The sequence below is a fragment of the Vanessa cardui genome, chromosome 6 (genome assembly GCF_905220365.1).
Source record: "Vanessa cardui chromosome 6, ilVanCard2.1, whole genome shotgun sequence".
Taxonomy (NCBI): Eukaryota; Metazoa; Arthropoda; class Insecta; order Lepidoptera; family Nymphalidae; genus Vanessa; species Vanessa cardui.
Genome location: NC_061128.1, coordinates 8,455,389 through 8,471,534, shown reverse-complemented (window position 1 = coordinate 8,471,534; position 16,146 = coordinate 8,455,389). Strand labels below are relative to the sequence as shown.

At 35.1% G+C, this 16,146-nt stretch overlaps 2 protein-coding genes across 2 annotated transcripts; one reads left to right on the top strand and one right to left on the bottom strand.

Moving 5' to 3' along the window:
* On the top strand, window positions 1-6,147 carry LOC124530646. Its single transcript, XM_047104881.1, has 5 exons — window positions 1-230; window positions 3,629-4,516; window positions 4,604-4,688; window positions 5,155-5,305; window positions 5,922-6,147. The coding sequence occupies exons 1-5, from the start codon at window positions 210-212 to the stop codon at window positions 6,076-6,078; spliced, it is 1,302 nt and encodes a 433-aa protein (XP_046960837.1). The 5' UTR covers window positions 1-209; the 3' UTR covers window positions 6,079-6,147.
* Window positions 6,148-12,465: 6,318 nt separating this feature from the next.
* On the bottom strand, window positions 12,466-15,483 carry LOC124530652 (deoxyribose-phosphate aldolase). Its single transcript, XM_047104893.1, has 6 exons — window positions 15,301-15,483; window positions 15,011-15,204; window positions 14,706-14,838; window positions 14,179-14,408; window positions 13,787-13,933; window positions 12,466-12,871 (listed from the first exon to the last, which is right to left on the bottom strand). Exons 1-6 carry the CDS (start codon window positions 15,326-15,328, stop codon window positions 12,710-12,712), a joined length of 894 nt encoding a protein of 297 aa, XP_046960849.1. The 5' UTR covers window positions 15,329-15,483; the 3' UTR covers window positions 12,466-12,709.
* Window positions 15,484-16,146: the final 663 nt, after the last annotated feature.

Here is a 16,146-nt window from a genome sequence, read left to right as displayed (position 1 = left end):
TTTCCTATACAGTTCAGCGGAATTGGTTGTCTATAAAACGTAAGCGTGACCGCCGTTCGCCTTCATTATTACAATGATAGAAGCTGCGCGCACGCAGCTGCAAAGTAAATAATCACGAGAGCAGTTAATGAAGTGCTGTGGGACAATATAATTAAAAGTGAAGCATAATTTTGATATTCGTGACAATTGTTTAGGTGGCTCAATTCAAGATGTGGGTGCAGGCACTTTTAGTAAGTTTTAGTATACATTATTATACAATAACAACAAATAAAATAAAACTTATTTATCTAATACTAAAATGAATAAAACTTACCTATCTTATCTATTCTATCTTAACACATATAACAAATAAATGTGAAAAATTACCTACAACTTTTTGAGTTACTTTTTGTATACAATATAAAAAATGTTTTATATTTATAATATGTTATGGATCAATTGCTGGATAAACCATAGTTACGAGTCATAATTTGGTCATAAACCTTCACAAATATTAAATCACTAATTAATGAAATTAAAAAAAAAGCAATTATACATAAAAAGGTTGTATGTATGTTTAATTAACCCACGCTGCGGTACCAGCTTTGCACTGTTAAAATAAGGATCTACAATATTAAATATATCTACTTTATACAAAGTCAAATCTACGATATTTGATTCTGGACTTTGTGTACGCGGAACGAATCGCTTAAATTCATCACTATCGGATGGGTTTAGCCACGCATAGAGAATTAACATGCAATTAACATTCATTTTTATTTATATGGATTTCGTCCGTGTTGGAGTTTTATGTATAAACAAGTAGGCTTTATTCCAATTTTTATCATAAGTCGTGGTAGAGCAAGAGACAGATAGACAGAGTCACTTTCGCATCTTTAATATTAAAACATATTTGTTTTCAAATAGTTCACCTATAAGTTATAAATAGACGTTTCACCAAAATATCTGGTAGTGTGCTTTGTCAGGTAAATTATAAATGCTTATAATTTTCTTGTATAAAATGAAAACCAGAAAACACATGTTTATTACGTAGTGAGGACAAAAACAACTGACATAACAAGATTACCTTATATAAAATTATCAGTCTGCTTCCAATTGGTTAAATAATAAACCGACAAACAAGTGTCACTTTCTTGGTCGCATGTCTATCACGTAACTTAGTCTCTAGGTAATTTCAATATGGACTTTTCAACTTGTAACTTGTCCGTTTTCTTAGTAAGTCATTCGCCTAGTCGCAGCCTATTAGTTGCACTTTCATTTTAATAACTCTCTCGGTAGCTGAGATAGTTCAATAAAACTATAATGGCGCATAAAATGGGCTCAACGGATCTCCTTGAAAGCAGACAACTTTGTTTATAACCAACACGAAATTTAGGATATAGAAAAGTTTGCAATTGGCAGAATAACTACCGGTAAATTATTTTGCATTGAAGAAGCCGATTTTGTATCACTTGGGAATTTGTTTATTTATTTTTGTATTGTGATTGGTTACGTTTCACGATGGTAAGGCTTTGTGCCAGTCCGTCTAAGTCCACCTGTATATCGCATATTATACCGCCAAACAGCAACTTATTATTATTGTGTTTCATTTGAAGAGTGAGTAAGCCAATGTTATTACAGGCAAAAGAGAGTGCCCACTTAGCATCATCGTCTTGTGTATGTACTATAAAAAAGTTAAGCTTTTACCCGATATATAAAGTATAGTTTTAATAAAGAGAAATGTTCATACATCCATTATGTAACTATGTTCTATTAAGTACCGTCAGTTTTATTGTACACTCCACAAACTTTATTTTTACGCATTTATTTGTCTTATATTCTTATATCTAGATCTCGTACCTCCTGTAGTAATTCCAAAATGTCAATTTTCAGTTTTCCGAAATGTCCAATGAAAAGACACCGACTTTGGTCTTTTATTTTAGACAGTAGGCATCATCTCCAATTACATACGATAAGTGTATGTATAATATTCACAATAATAATTGTTCGTCATAATAATATTGGTTTTCTCTGAAAGTAGGAGCTACAGAAACCAGCCGTTTTTTAAATGATTAGCTAGAAGGGAGAAACAGAACTCATAACTATTAATAATGTTAAGTATTATCAATTCTATTATTACTATAGAGATGTCTTTGGCGATCGTCTTTGAAAGTTGCAGCTTTCTAGGACAGTCCTAGAAAGTGAATATATTCGCGTCATTAACCCTGGCCGCAAAATCGTATCTAATATTGGAAATGTTCAATGCAAATACAATACTTAGGTACATAATTTCGATTTTGTGCGGACATTAACGGTTGCTTATTATATGTATTAAATAGGTTAAAATGAATTATTTCTTTGAAAAATCCAAATATCATATTTAAATCGTTTGTAGTCAAACTAAATAATTGAACTCTAAAATACAAAATATACTTTACACCTACATTTTATCATTATCTAATACTAGGTATAGCTGAGAATATTCAAATTGAATTGATCTGTGATTTGTTAGTTTTTTTTTTAATTTATTTCTCAACAAAGTTGAAGTTCGATTAGTCGCAACTGAATTGCCTAATATAACTAAAAGGTTTTCGTTTACAAAACAACATAATAAAAAATATACGAGTTCTATCAATAATAATTGGACCTATAATTAAAATTAGAAACGTTTTCTGCTGTACATTTTCATAATATAAATTTGTATAGTTAATTAAGTTTTTTTTAATTCATAGATGTTATTATTCGTAAAAATAAAATAATATAGCATAACATAAGATTATTACATTTCATAAGTACTAATGTTGTAATGCAAATAGTATTCTGAATGCAACAAATTACTAATTACAATTCATACTAGCCGCCATAACTATTTTAAAAATGAACTACATTATTTTTAGTCTCAGTAGTTACCTTCGTCTTGACATTGAAAGCGAATTATAATTTCATGGATTTATTTTCACTTTGATGTAAATCTCTTCATACCTTAAGCAGTATTATTTTACCTTGTTATTTAGTTATTTTGTACAATAAGTAAAAAGATAACCTTCTGGGAAAATTTCGTCTGTTATGTTAAGAGCCATTTGCGTCTTATTATTTATGTAGATTTATAAAAAAAAATTGATATTTTTATTATTTCACATCATTTAAGAATAAAAATTTTAAGAATGAAAATTTAGTAGTTTTTGTCGTGAATTTTGATTGAAAAAAATATTAAATACCTACTTTGTAAATTTTTACCTACCCGAATAATTTTAATAACTACGTATTATATAATAGTATACCACAGTAACGGTATAATATAAACTACATTATGTGAATCTGATCAGTGTCAATAGAATAAATAAAGGTCCGTCAACAGTTCGTGGCGACCTATAGATCCATTTTATCGCTGCACGATTGAGTGGCAAACTTTTCCTGTTTGTTTTGTAAAAAACCTTTTTCTTATAGTGGCATACTTTTGTCGATCAAATTACGTTACGTGATGCAATAGAAAAAAAAGTTTTATTTTGTAAGATTGGTCATTTACTGCGCTAATAAATCATTGTGATTTATTTTATTTTTATATGGTTCTGTACTACTTTATTATGTAACGATTTGTGATCATTTCAGTTCATTTTATTTTCTAATTATGTACTTTTTTGCTTTTTAGATAACGTTAGCTGCTCTTTCTATAGCAGCAATAAAAGTACCAGTAGCAACAACAGCTGAGACCATTACCAGTCCAGAACCTATGAATGGAGAGCAAGTTATTCCAATTTACTACGTCTCCGATGAACCGAATATTGATAGTTATTTAATTCCTCCTGATCCTCATAAGGCAGAGGTTATCGATTATCAAAAAGTGGCCACACCAGCTACTTACTTGTTGCCACCTGCACCGGATGCCCAAAACGAATTTTTCTATAAGCCCACAGAGCCAGGAGAGCAAACCGACTGGCTTCCTATAGTAGCGGCACCTCAAAAACAAGATGACGTAATTCAAGAAGAAGAGCGACCGAAACTGCAAGAAGTTAGAGAAAATTTGATAACAGGCAAAATGATTAACAGAGAACACGGATATTCCATTCCTTCGAGAAACTTACTACCGCCGAGTGAAAATGCACCTAATGATTTTGTTGTTTTGTCTCCTTCAGTTGAATTAGAGTTACCTTCAGAGGAAATCGATCATATGTTAAATAATGCACCAGCTAATATTCATCCGCCTTCGTTTAGGGCTCCACTTAAATATCCCGTTAAGGTACCGATTAAGCTCGATCCGATACCTGTGCCTTATATAACTCCACCCAAAAATGAATATAGAAACCCAACACGTTTGTATCCTAAAAAATATTATAATCAATTCAGGCCTGTACCAATACCAATATCTCAGTTTGCTGATACTTCTATGGGGGAAGTGCCTAATGCAAACCCAACTGAACCATTAAACCCAGCTATCAATAATGAAAATGAATATTATCCATCCGACCAGAAAAAGAAATACTTATATGAACAGTCGGATCAAAAACGCAAATTAAAGCAACACCAGGAAGTAGCTGAAGTAAATATTACATCATTCTATATATTATGATTATAAACTCTTATATAATATTTGTTAACATGATCACTAATTATATAAACTTTACAGTTGGACTCTGGAACTAACGAACCATTAACAGAAGTACTTCCAGCAGAACAAGAAGCTTCTGAAACGAATTACAGGAGTCCTAACCGTAAGTTTATGTTATAGTAGATAATTTTCCAAAGCTGTCTCACTGCTGGGTAAGGACATTATCTATTAAGGAGTTTGGGGGACGTGCGTATTGGAAAGCGTTCGCTTTCGGACGTTTTCCTTAATAATATCGGTCAAAGGTTTTGAGTGTAATAAGATGTAACGAATACATCATAAGTTATATTTTATTACTCTAATAAAATTATTGATGTTATCGAAATAATTAATGGTCTTATGTACAGTGTCAGTGATTATTTTGCGTTTCGTTCTAGTAAAATTTATGTTTATACTAATGAAATTGTAACAAGGTTATGTGGTGCTCCGACTATGCTAGAGCAGAGACTAGAGTGAGCATCGATGTTACGCACTACATCTTGTGCAGTTGGCTGGTCCCGAAATTCAATCAGTATGATATTACGTACTAATAAAATAGGTGTATGTCACACAGTTTGTTTTCTAAATTTCAGGTAACAAATATCATGCTCCGTTGAAACAATCACATCATGTAAATCCAAAAGAGAAGCATGGTATAAAATCAAAAGGCGAGCGAACGGAATTTCGAATGCACGGCATGAAAGGCCCTCACAGTTATCAATTTGGTTACGACACTGGAAAAGGGTAACGTAATACTGATTTATTATTACTATAAAGTTGTTGTCTTGTTTAACTACTAATTATGCTGTATATTAACTTTTATTATAGGTATATATGAGTAGGGATAACACGTGAGGACCCGTATGAACCCTACTCATACATAACCTTCTGGCGTCTAAACTAATCAAAGGCAATGAAATTTAGACATTGAAAATTTTACAATTAAACGTTATACCCTGTTAAAGTTAGCTTGATCTTTTTGATAGACGGACTAGAGATGTGAGACAGAAAATATCTAGTAGTCCAAAAAAAAAGTTTTAAAATATTTGTAACCATGACGAGATGGCGTGAGTGCATATGTAATAAATGCAATAAAGAATTTCACACATTATACAACTACTAAGTAATATAATATTACTTACATTATAATCTTCCTAAAAATAGTATTAGAATTTTAGGCATTAAATTTAATTACTATGAACTGATATTTGAAGTGTATAAAAATCTCATTCTTATTTTTTTATATAATTTTAAATGGCCCGGATACATACATTTTGCAAATAACTACAATTGATTGTGATGAATGTGTTATACTTATTTCTTTAAATTATAACACTAAGAAAATATCTATAAATTTCAGTAAGAATCGCCAGTTTCGATACGAAGAGCGCGACAATGACGGCCACGTAAAAGGTCATTATGGTTACATGGATAAGTTTGGAAAACTTCGAGTCGTCAACTACGACGCCGATCCAGAACATGGGTTCCGAGCCGAGGTCCCCGCGGAAAAAGAATAAATTATAATATTATCCCGTACGATATGGTGTTATGTAGATATTGTAAATATAATTATTTAATAAACTTAAGTTTGTCTTTATATTAGTTCTTTGGAGTGTATATTTTAAACATTGATTTCTTTCTTTTTGTCTCATTGATTTTACATTCGAAAGAAGAAGACAGTATGTTTTTTTATCACTAATTAAATTCCCACAAAAAATATTTACAGGTAAGTCGATATAATTTGAAAATATTCTTCACTAGCTATACCCGCCCGCTTCGCTGGGCATTAGTCCTAGAAAAATATTTTTTTAATTTTTCATTTTGTAATTAATTACTGATACAATGTACAAATAATCAAGAAATTTGCGAGATCTAATCAAATAATTAACACTTATTTCATTTAATATTCGTCAATGATGTTCTCGATAGGCTGCAGATTGGTCATAACACCCACAAACTTATTTATCAAGATCATAACTTCTTTTTTTGAATCCGGAAACAGATATGATTTATGAGAATGTTTTTATTGGTGTAATCTCGATGTAAAGTTGGTACGATGAAATTTTAATTAAATTTCTATAGTCTAGAAAAGTTTGTATCACACCAAAAACGTCTTCTATTATCCGGTTCTATCAAATATCGATGTTATAACATTTACAACCTCGTCATCTGTAAGTATCTCGTAAATAAATGTACCCTTTAGCTCGAAGTTTTGATTGGTTGCATCGAATGTAGTTTAATCCTTCGTTCTCGACCATAGCGTACATGTCAACAATGAATTGGTAAAACAGTTGACGATACTTCAGAATATGGTTAGATTCATCATCATCATCATCAACAGCCTATTTTTGTCCACTGTTGGACATAGGCCTCTCCCAGTGCACGCCACTGTGGTCTTTCTCCGGCTACTCGCATCCAGCTCCTGCCTGCCGCCTTGCGTATATCGTCACTCCACCGTGCCTGAGGACGTCCTACACTACGTTTGCCGAGACGCGGTCTCCACTCTAGAACACGTTTTCCCCAACGGTTGTCGGTTCTACGACAAATATGACCAGCCCACTGCCACTTCAGCTTACTAATCCGGTGGGCTATGTCGATGACTTTGGTTCTTTGACGGATCACCTCATTTCTGATGCGATCCCTCAAAGAAACGCCGAGCATAGCCCTTTCCATAGCACGCTGAGCGACTTTAAGTTGGTGGACCAGCCTTGTCGTGAGTGTCCACGTTTCGGCTCCGTATGTCATGACGGGTAGGACGCACTGATTGAAGACTTTCGTCTTAAGGCACTGTGGGATCGACGATGTTAGGATTCGACGTAACTTCCCAAACGCTGCCCAACCCAGCTGAATTCTTCTATTCACCTCGTCCTCAAGGTTGTTTCTACCTAATCGCAGAGTCTGCCCGAGGTAGACATATTTTTGAACAACTTCGAGAACGGTACCGTGTATCGTAGTCGGTTCCGGTAGAACATGTTCATTGAACATGACCTTGGTTTTATCCAAGTTCATCCGTAGGCCGATACGCATAGAAGAATCAGCCAGCTCGTTCAGCATTTGTTGTAGGTCCTGCAGCGTTTCTGCCACGATGACGATGTCGTCTGCGAATCTCAAGTGAGAGATGTATTCGCCATTGATGTTAATGCCACGTCCTTTCCAGTTCAGCGTCTTGAACATATCCTCCATTGCATTAGTGAACAATTTGGGGGAAATAACGTCCCCTTGTCTCACTCCTCGATGCAATGCAAGACACAGGGGCCGATTATACTCATGGGACTTCTGTATAATCTGCCGCACTGTATGGATGTGGTCTATGGTGCCGTATCCGGTCCGAAACCCGGCCTGCTCCGGGGGTTGGAATTCGTCGAATCTTCGCGCAAGACGGTTCGTGATCACTCTTGAAAACAGCTTATAGACATGGCTCAGTAGGGATATGGGACGATAGTTCTTCAGCAGGGTTTTGTCTCCCTTTTTGAAGAACAGGACGACCACACTCCTACTCCACGCCTCCGGAGTTCTCCCTTCGAAGAGGACAGAGTTAAAAAGCGTCTGAAGTTCCCTAAGTACCGGTTTACCTCCCGCTTTTAATAGCTCTGTGGTAACGCCGTCCTCTCCAGGGGCTTTTCCATTTTTAAGCTGTCCAAGAGCAGTCTCGATTTCGCCAATACTGACTTCAGGCAGGTCTTCGGAGAAATGGCGTGTTAATGTAGCTCTAGGATCCTCATTTTCGGGATCAGGTCGAGATGCATGCGATGCGTATAACCGGCCGTAGAAGTCCTCTACTTCCGAAAGTACTGCCGGCTTAGAAGAAACGACTTCTCCACTTGCTGTGGTCAACTTCGTCAGGTGGCTCCTTCCAAGAGATTGTACGAACACCTTAGACCCCCGATTCTGCTCAATAGCTCTTTTTATTGCAAGAGTATTGGAGCACCGGAGGTCGTGTCGTACGCGCCTGCTGATCTCTTGGTTTAATTGCCGTTTCTCTGACGAAGTGACAGGTGGGTTTTCACGTCGTTTCTTCATGAGCCCCAAAGTCTCTTCCGAAAGGTTCGACTTCCTGCCCTTACGCTGCATGCCACAATATCTCGTGCCTTCTTCCCTGAGAATTCGAACTACATTTTCGAGGTTCTGGTTTACGTCCGTTGTGGTTTCCACGGCAGCGAATCGGTTCTCCAGGATTGACTGGAATGTTTCAGATCCCGCAATGGTTTGGAGCAGCTTTGGTCGGAGCGTGGACTTCATCAGACGGGCGCGCTCGGCCTTAAAATTGATATTCAGAGAGCCTCGGAGGAGTCGGTGATCACTACCGGTATTGAACCTGTTAATCACTGAGACGTCTCTGAATATATGCCTCTTGTCCGTCATTATGAAGTCGATCTCGTTTTTCGTCATAGTGTCGGGGCTTTGCCACGTCCACTTCCTTTGCGGCTGCTTCTTGAAGAAGGAGTTCATCAAGAAGAGCCCCTCCCGTTCGAGGAAGTTGACAAGCATTTGCCCCCTATGATTCCTGCTTCCAAGTCCATGGGGTCCTACTACCGATTCGCTGCAGTTCTGTACTCCCACTTTAGCGTTGAAGTCCCCCATGACAACGTTGTAGTGGGTTTTCGTGGTGAAGTGGAGGGCCCTCGATATGTCATCGAATAATTCTTCCACTTCATCGTCCGAGTGTGTCGAGGTCGGTGCGTACGCTTGCACCACCTTGAGGCTGTACCTCTCGGTGAGCTTTATAATGAGGTACGCTACCCTGTTCGACACACTGGAGATTTCCACCACGTTGTCAACTAGGGACTTATTTACCAGAAACCCAACGCCACCTTGGGATTGTTGGTCACCCTCTCGGAAGTACATTAGGTGGCCTGATTCGAGGGTTACGGTGTCCTCTCCCTCTCTACGGACTTCACATAGCCCTAATATGTGCCACCTAATTTTCCCAAGTTCTACCTCAAGTTGCGCTAGATGCGAGTCAAGCCGTAGCGTGCGTCCGTTGTACGTCGCAAGGGTCAGTCGGTTGTGGTGGCCTCCCGTAGCCCGGTGATTCTTAGCACCCCCCGTCCCGCCGTTACCATCGTCGCCACCATGACGAGGAATAGCGGGGCTGCCGGGAACTGGGGGCCGTGGCTTGCGTGTGTGCTGTATGTGGAGGTTGTGCCCATAATCGCCACGCTGGGCAGGCGGGTTGGCGATCGCAGGGCGTAGCTTCTCGTACCGGTGACGCTGCTGCCCGTCACCGGCCTGAGGTATTTAGCTACGCCTATTATGTTGATGGTTATACCGCCATCAGTCGGTCGCCAGAGCCTCGTTTGCTGGTCGGCAGGATGCGCCACGGGCAGGTGAGGTTGGCTTGGGGCACTAAGGTGTAGTTTATCTCTAATTATACTATACGCATAAAAATCAAACTCTTCCATGTCACAGAGCCAGTCGTGAGATTATTTTGATACAGTCCGAGATGATATCCATCTTCTGCTCGCATAATCATAATTGGATAATCGTAATAATTGTCATACGATTGATATTTTTCAGCGATACCTTGATTGTTTTTGTGTCGCTTAGTGATAACAATACCTCGTTTTGTAATTTCTGTACCGACAATTACAGCTGTGACTTCAGGAGCTATGGAAGCTTCAATACGCCTTTTATGCTCTGCGTTCTATCTGCATTGATAATTACTTTGAATCATTTGTTGTTTCACTATTTAGAGCAGGTTTAGGCATAATCCTAAATTTAGCGATGATTTCTCGATTAGTTGTGGTACTGAACATGCATCGAAGATCAATCTTTTTCTACGTTGTCTGTGAAATAAATGTCCAGAAATTGGGGATTTTATTTAGGTACTGGAAGAAGTGAACCAATCATATGATACACTTTAAACGTAGACGCGAAATTATTGCATTGTACAATATTTGTTACTCCAAAAGATGTCATTTAAAAGCATGAATTGTAATTTCTAATATACTGAAGGAAATATTTAGACTCCTTAATAGTCCCCGTAACGTAGGTAAGAAGAGGTTCTGGTGGTTCAACCAGTCGTGGTAAATACATTTTACCAGTGGAGTAGCATATACCAGCAGTTTATTTAGTGTGACAATATGGGCATATTATATTCATTGAACCAATGATCACATCGGGATTCATCTTGTTTTCATAACCTATATAGTAATTGAAGGTTGATTTATTGAGATTGGTTCTAGTTCTTGACTTAGTCCTTTTTAATCATTCATCATCCAGTAATTGGGCTTGTCAGATTTATCAGTATCTCTTGATAAAGATGCTTGTTCGAAGATCTGGAACTTGATCATTTCGTTGACTTACTATTTTGGCAGCTCTTAAAGTAGAAAATCGGATTCTATTTGTTTCTAAATGTATTTCTGTTGGTGTGTTGTTTCCGAAGCTCTTTTGGATGACGCTACGCATATATTGTTGATATTCCGATCTTTTGTTTCTTCAATGGCATGGTGGTTTCTATTTATATAAATAAGTTGTTTTTTTTTTGGTTATGTGTCTTAAGTTTACATTTTATACTAAAAATTCATTGTTATTGGAGTTATGAGTATACTTACCAATTATGATTATTGTTTACTTTATTATAATCAAAAACAGCTAATCACTTCTTCCCATATATGTAATTTATAATAATTATCTCATTTTAAAATGACAATTATTATTGTTGTGATTATTTTATGTTTATTGGCATATGACGGAAATTAAGTTAGTTGTTATGCTTTTTGAATAGATTTTCATTTTTTTTTCATATTTTATAATTATCGGTTGATCGGAATATAAATGTATCGTAATACACGTAAGGGCCATCTGTTGGTTATTTTTAATGATACGGATGAAATAATTACTTTCTCCATAAAACAATATGACACACATGCAAACACATCCTTTTGGCTATCTATATATACTTTTGTACGTATAGATAGCGTATGATTTGCGCAAGTACATGTTTTTCCTGTATGCCAATTTTTATAATGATACAGACACACAAAATTTTCAAAAATGGTAAAAATTAAGTCAGTTAAAGAACACATGACGAATTACGACAAAAATAAGTGTACAGACAGACTCTAAATATTTATATAATAGTATAGATTTAGTACTCACGTGGAATAGCTTTATTATTAGCGCATTTTATGTATAACTTTGGTGTTTCTAAACCGATTTCTATGATTTTTTTTATGGAATAGTTAATACTGTTAACTTTTGTAATTTGGGATGATTGAGAGTGTTATAAACGTAGGAATAGACAAATATAATCAGAAAGCTTCGAACTACTTAGCTATTGGGAGTGACACATGTTATTGTAACTCAACCATAAAAGATAGACATAGTCTGTCACGGGATATTTTTTGTATAATTTTAAGGAGAACATTTCGTTATTACATGATTTCTGTGTAACTTTAACCATTAAGGCTAAACACGCGACGGAAGCTCAAAATATGGGGTAACTTTCCCGTTTTTCAGACATTTCCCTTCAGTGCTCTGCTCCTATGGACTCTAGCGTGATGAAAAGTATACTATAACCAGCTCAGGAGTATGAAAAATATTTGTACCAAGTTTCTTTAAAATCCGTCGAGTAGTTTTTGTTTCTATAACGGTTACATGGACAGACAGACAGACAGACAAAAATTTTACTGATTGCATTTTTGCCATCAGTATCGACCCCTGATCACCCCCTGATAGTTATTTTGTAAAAATATTTCATGTACAGAATTGACTTTCCTACAGATTTATTATAAGTATAGATTAATATGATGAATAAAAAAAATCGTACAAATTTAAAATATTTATTATATAACATTTTGTAACCTTTATATACCTTTATTACCTTATATCAGGGCTGTTCAAAGCCTGTTACGTTCGTGCGGCCCACGGGGCGTGTTTTAAATAACCGCAAAAACGAATTATATAAAAAAGGAAAACTTTATTGTTTTTCATAAAAGAGCGTTTTGCAAGTCTTTAAAACATTCTTTTAAGAATTAACCAGTGACTATATTTCTTTTTTTTTTTTACTAAGATAAACGTAATGGGGGTCGACAGCCCTGTATTAATAATCACCATCGTATTTATTGCACAGTTAATTTAGTTCGTTAGTTTTGTACATTTGTTCAACAACAATAACAAAAATTTTATTAAATCTTTTTAAAATTTTTACTGTAGTAAATCCTTTTCCAAAACGGCGAGTAGACTAGATGCTCCGATGCGGAACAATTTAGGTGTTAGCCATTCAGGACCTAACTCCGTGTAAATCAAAATTAGCCAGTTAACAGCATCTTCGGACGTCTTTATACCACCAGCCGGCTTCAATCCAACCTACGAAAATGAAAGTAAAAACATGTTAATAATATTACAAAACATGTCAAGAAATTAAAAAGTCGCCTACTTCGTTTATTTTAATTCAGTTCTTAGTTTAACTTTTTTTTTTATTCGTGCCATTAGCAATTTTTAATCAAAGGAATAAAACATGTAAACAACATTGAGTTTGTATTGAAAAGAAAGATTGGCCAAGATCTTGATTAATCTATGGTATTATGGATTTGTGAAAAAAATACGTTTTGAATTTAGGCAAATTTGTAATAGAAACTTTGGAAGTTAAATTAAGGTGTTATATATAAGTAGATAATTAAAAAAAAAATGTTTTACACGGGAATAAACACGATTCGTTTGTATTCAAAGGAAATATGTACACAGGTAAATTAAATCATTTCAGTCTTTGTATTTAACAATTTTCCTTACTGTAAACAGAGATAAAAGGGTCAACAATTTCTTTACCTATATGGTTGATTTGGGTCATTTAATGTTCACTGAAGCATTAAAGGTTATTTGTTCAAGTTGGTAACATCTCAATGATTACACATCTGAAAGATTTCTTTCTTTTTAAACTTAGTAACCGATCGTAAACTATTGCCTCGATAAAAATTGTTTCCATAGACATATCCCAGTAGCCCCAACGTTATTTGTCTTATCTCTATAAAGGTCGCCTGGAAGAGATCGCTGTCTTTGCGATAAGCTACGTCACTTTCTTGGTTTAGTGGTTGTGTAATATAAAGTTTTCGTTTTGCGTTGTAAGAAGAAAATCTAATTACTGAACTTTCTGCGCCATAAAATTTTTAAATAGTTTGCCATATGTAAAAATAAATATTTTTAAAACTTTTTTGTTAGGGCGCCTAAATGTTGATATTGTAATGAAAATCAAATCATATGAAATTCTTATGTATTTTTAAATACCTTGGTACCAGTCATTTGGTAAAAGTTCCGAATAGCTCGACACATAACCAAGCCCACTGGTAGTGTTGCATTTACTGCTTCTTTTCCGGTGGAAGTTTTTATAAAGTCAGCGCCTGCCATCATAGATACCATGGAGGCGTTGTACACCTATGAGAACAAATGACAATTAATTTTATAAACAATATAATATTATGAAATAAAAAACATTGAAGATGTTGAGTTGTTGTGTTCTGCTTTAAACACTAAGAAGTGAAGTTAAATAAAAACTTGTTGGATTATTTATTCATAAATGAACCTATGATTTTATATAAACATACTTCCTATGTATTGTCAGTATTAAATACTAAATTGATGTGATAGATACTAACAACGTGATGATAATAGATACTAACATTCTCATAGGTTCCTAGTTCTCCAACACCCAAAATGACTTTCAGATGAGCATTGCCACATTCCTTCTTCATTTGAAGCACCTCATCATACAAAGTTTCCCATTTTCCCATTAAAACCAAGCTTCTATCAAGGACTACGTCAATTTCAGATGCTCCATTGGCAACAGCTAATTTAATTTCTAGCAGTCTCGTTTGCAAGGGATATAAACCTGACGGGAAGCCTGTTGCAACTGTAAACAAAATTTTTTTTGCTATAACATTAAAATAGTGGAAATAATATGTCAGGTTGAGAAGTTAGATAATAAAATTTACCTATTTGGATTTTGAATTTGGGAATGTGTGCACTTAATGCGTCTTTCTGTTCACCAAGTTATTGAGAATACAAACACATATAAGTAGATTTTTATATCAAATTGATGTCTACTAACATCACTACTTAACAACATCTATGAAGGGATAAGTTGCCTGTACTTAACTGTTGGGTAATTATCAATTCTTATGTTACTTTTTAAACATGATAAACATACCTGATGCAATTTGGATTCTCCCTGTACATCCCAATTTTTTTATGGCATCACTTGCATCGGCAACTCTATTAGGATAGACACAAACCGCTGCAGTCTGAGTAGCATTATCTTTTAAGGAAAGTGGATAAGCGGCCTGAAATATGGATCTTAATTTTAACCTACACTGAAGATTTGCTTAATTATAAACAGTACTTAGTATTAGATAGTTAGTTGTCACAATAGACATAAGTTAGCACATATTAATCACATATGACATTAAATGATAAAATTATTTAAAAAAAATAAAAATACAAAATTGTTCATACCTTAACACAGAGTTTAGTAACATTTGACCGTGTATCATCACCTGATAGAGTGGTCAAATCGATCAGAGATACGGCTTTTAATAGCCATTTTTTGTAGTTCGTACGATTTTTTATGCGATATTTCTTAAGTATATTTTTTATTTGGGACTCAACACTCGTTTTATCAATGTAGACATGACATAAACTTGTTGTATCTAAAAAGTAAGGTTGTTATACTTATTTATACTAACACGATTATAGGCCTTTCAGATAGACATAGACTTTTTATAAGAAATGTTTAAAAGTTTTACCCAAAGTTTTTGCGAAAACTAGAACCATTTTAGAGAATTTCTTCTTTCTATATCGATAATAAAATAACTTTTATGAATATGTTAAACTATTAATAATCGTATTATTCTTAAATTATCTTATCAAAATAAAGTTTTATGACTTAAATTTGTTATCATAAGTTGTTCCTGTTATCACATTGACATTTGTTCATTTGACATATTATGACAAAAGCTGTCAGAAGTGCCAACTTGTTTTCCACCGCTGGCTGGATAAATAATTAAATACAAAATACATCTCGCGTACAACTAAAGAAATAGCTATATTTTTTTGATATATTTTCCTTTTTATTAATATTAATTTAATGTAAGTTCGTAATTCAAACATTATATTTTTATGGTTATAATTTCCAACCAAAATACGTAGCCTGAACGTAACCTTGTATAGTACGACACAATTAAGATGTAGTATCTACCTACAAAATTCGTGAAACCAATCAAATCCGAAATAAGTACGCTCTCCCACATTATCAAAATTTATTTCTTGATTGCTTGAACGTTAAGTGGTCCTCGCTACCCAGGAATCCGTCATATTATTTCGCCGTAAAATTGCAAATACCGTTAAACTATAATTTATATCACACAATATAATAATCATCAGGCCCGCCGCTAGCTGTTTTGTCGCTCGCGTGCAATACCTATTATGCCGCCCTTTTTTTCGCTGCAAAAACGCATACGACTTTTCCTCCACATGAGGGGGGAGGGGGGTGGCGGGGTGTATACCTGCTAAAAAACTAAAGTTAGCCATCATTTGCTGTCCAAGTACAAAATCAGCAAACAAATCCCATATCATTGCATCGAGGAGTGAGA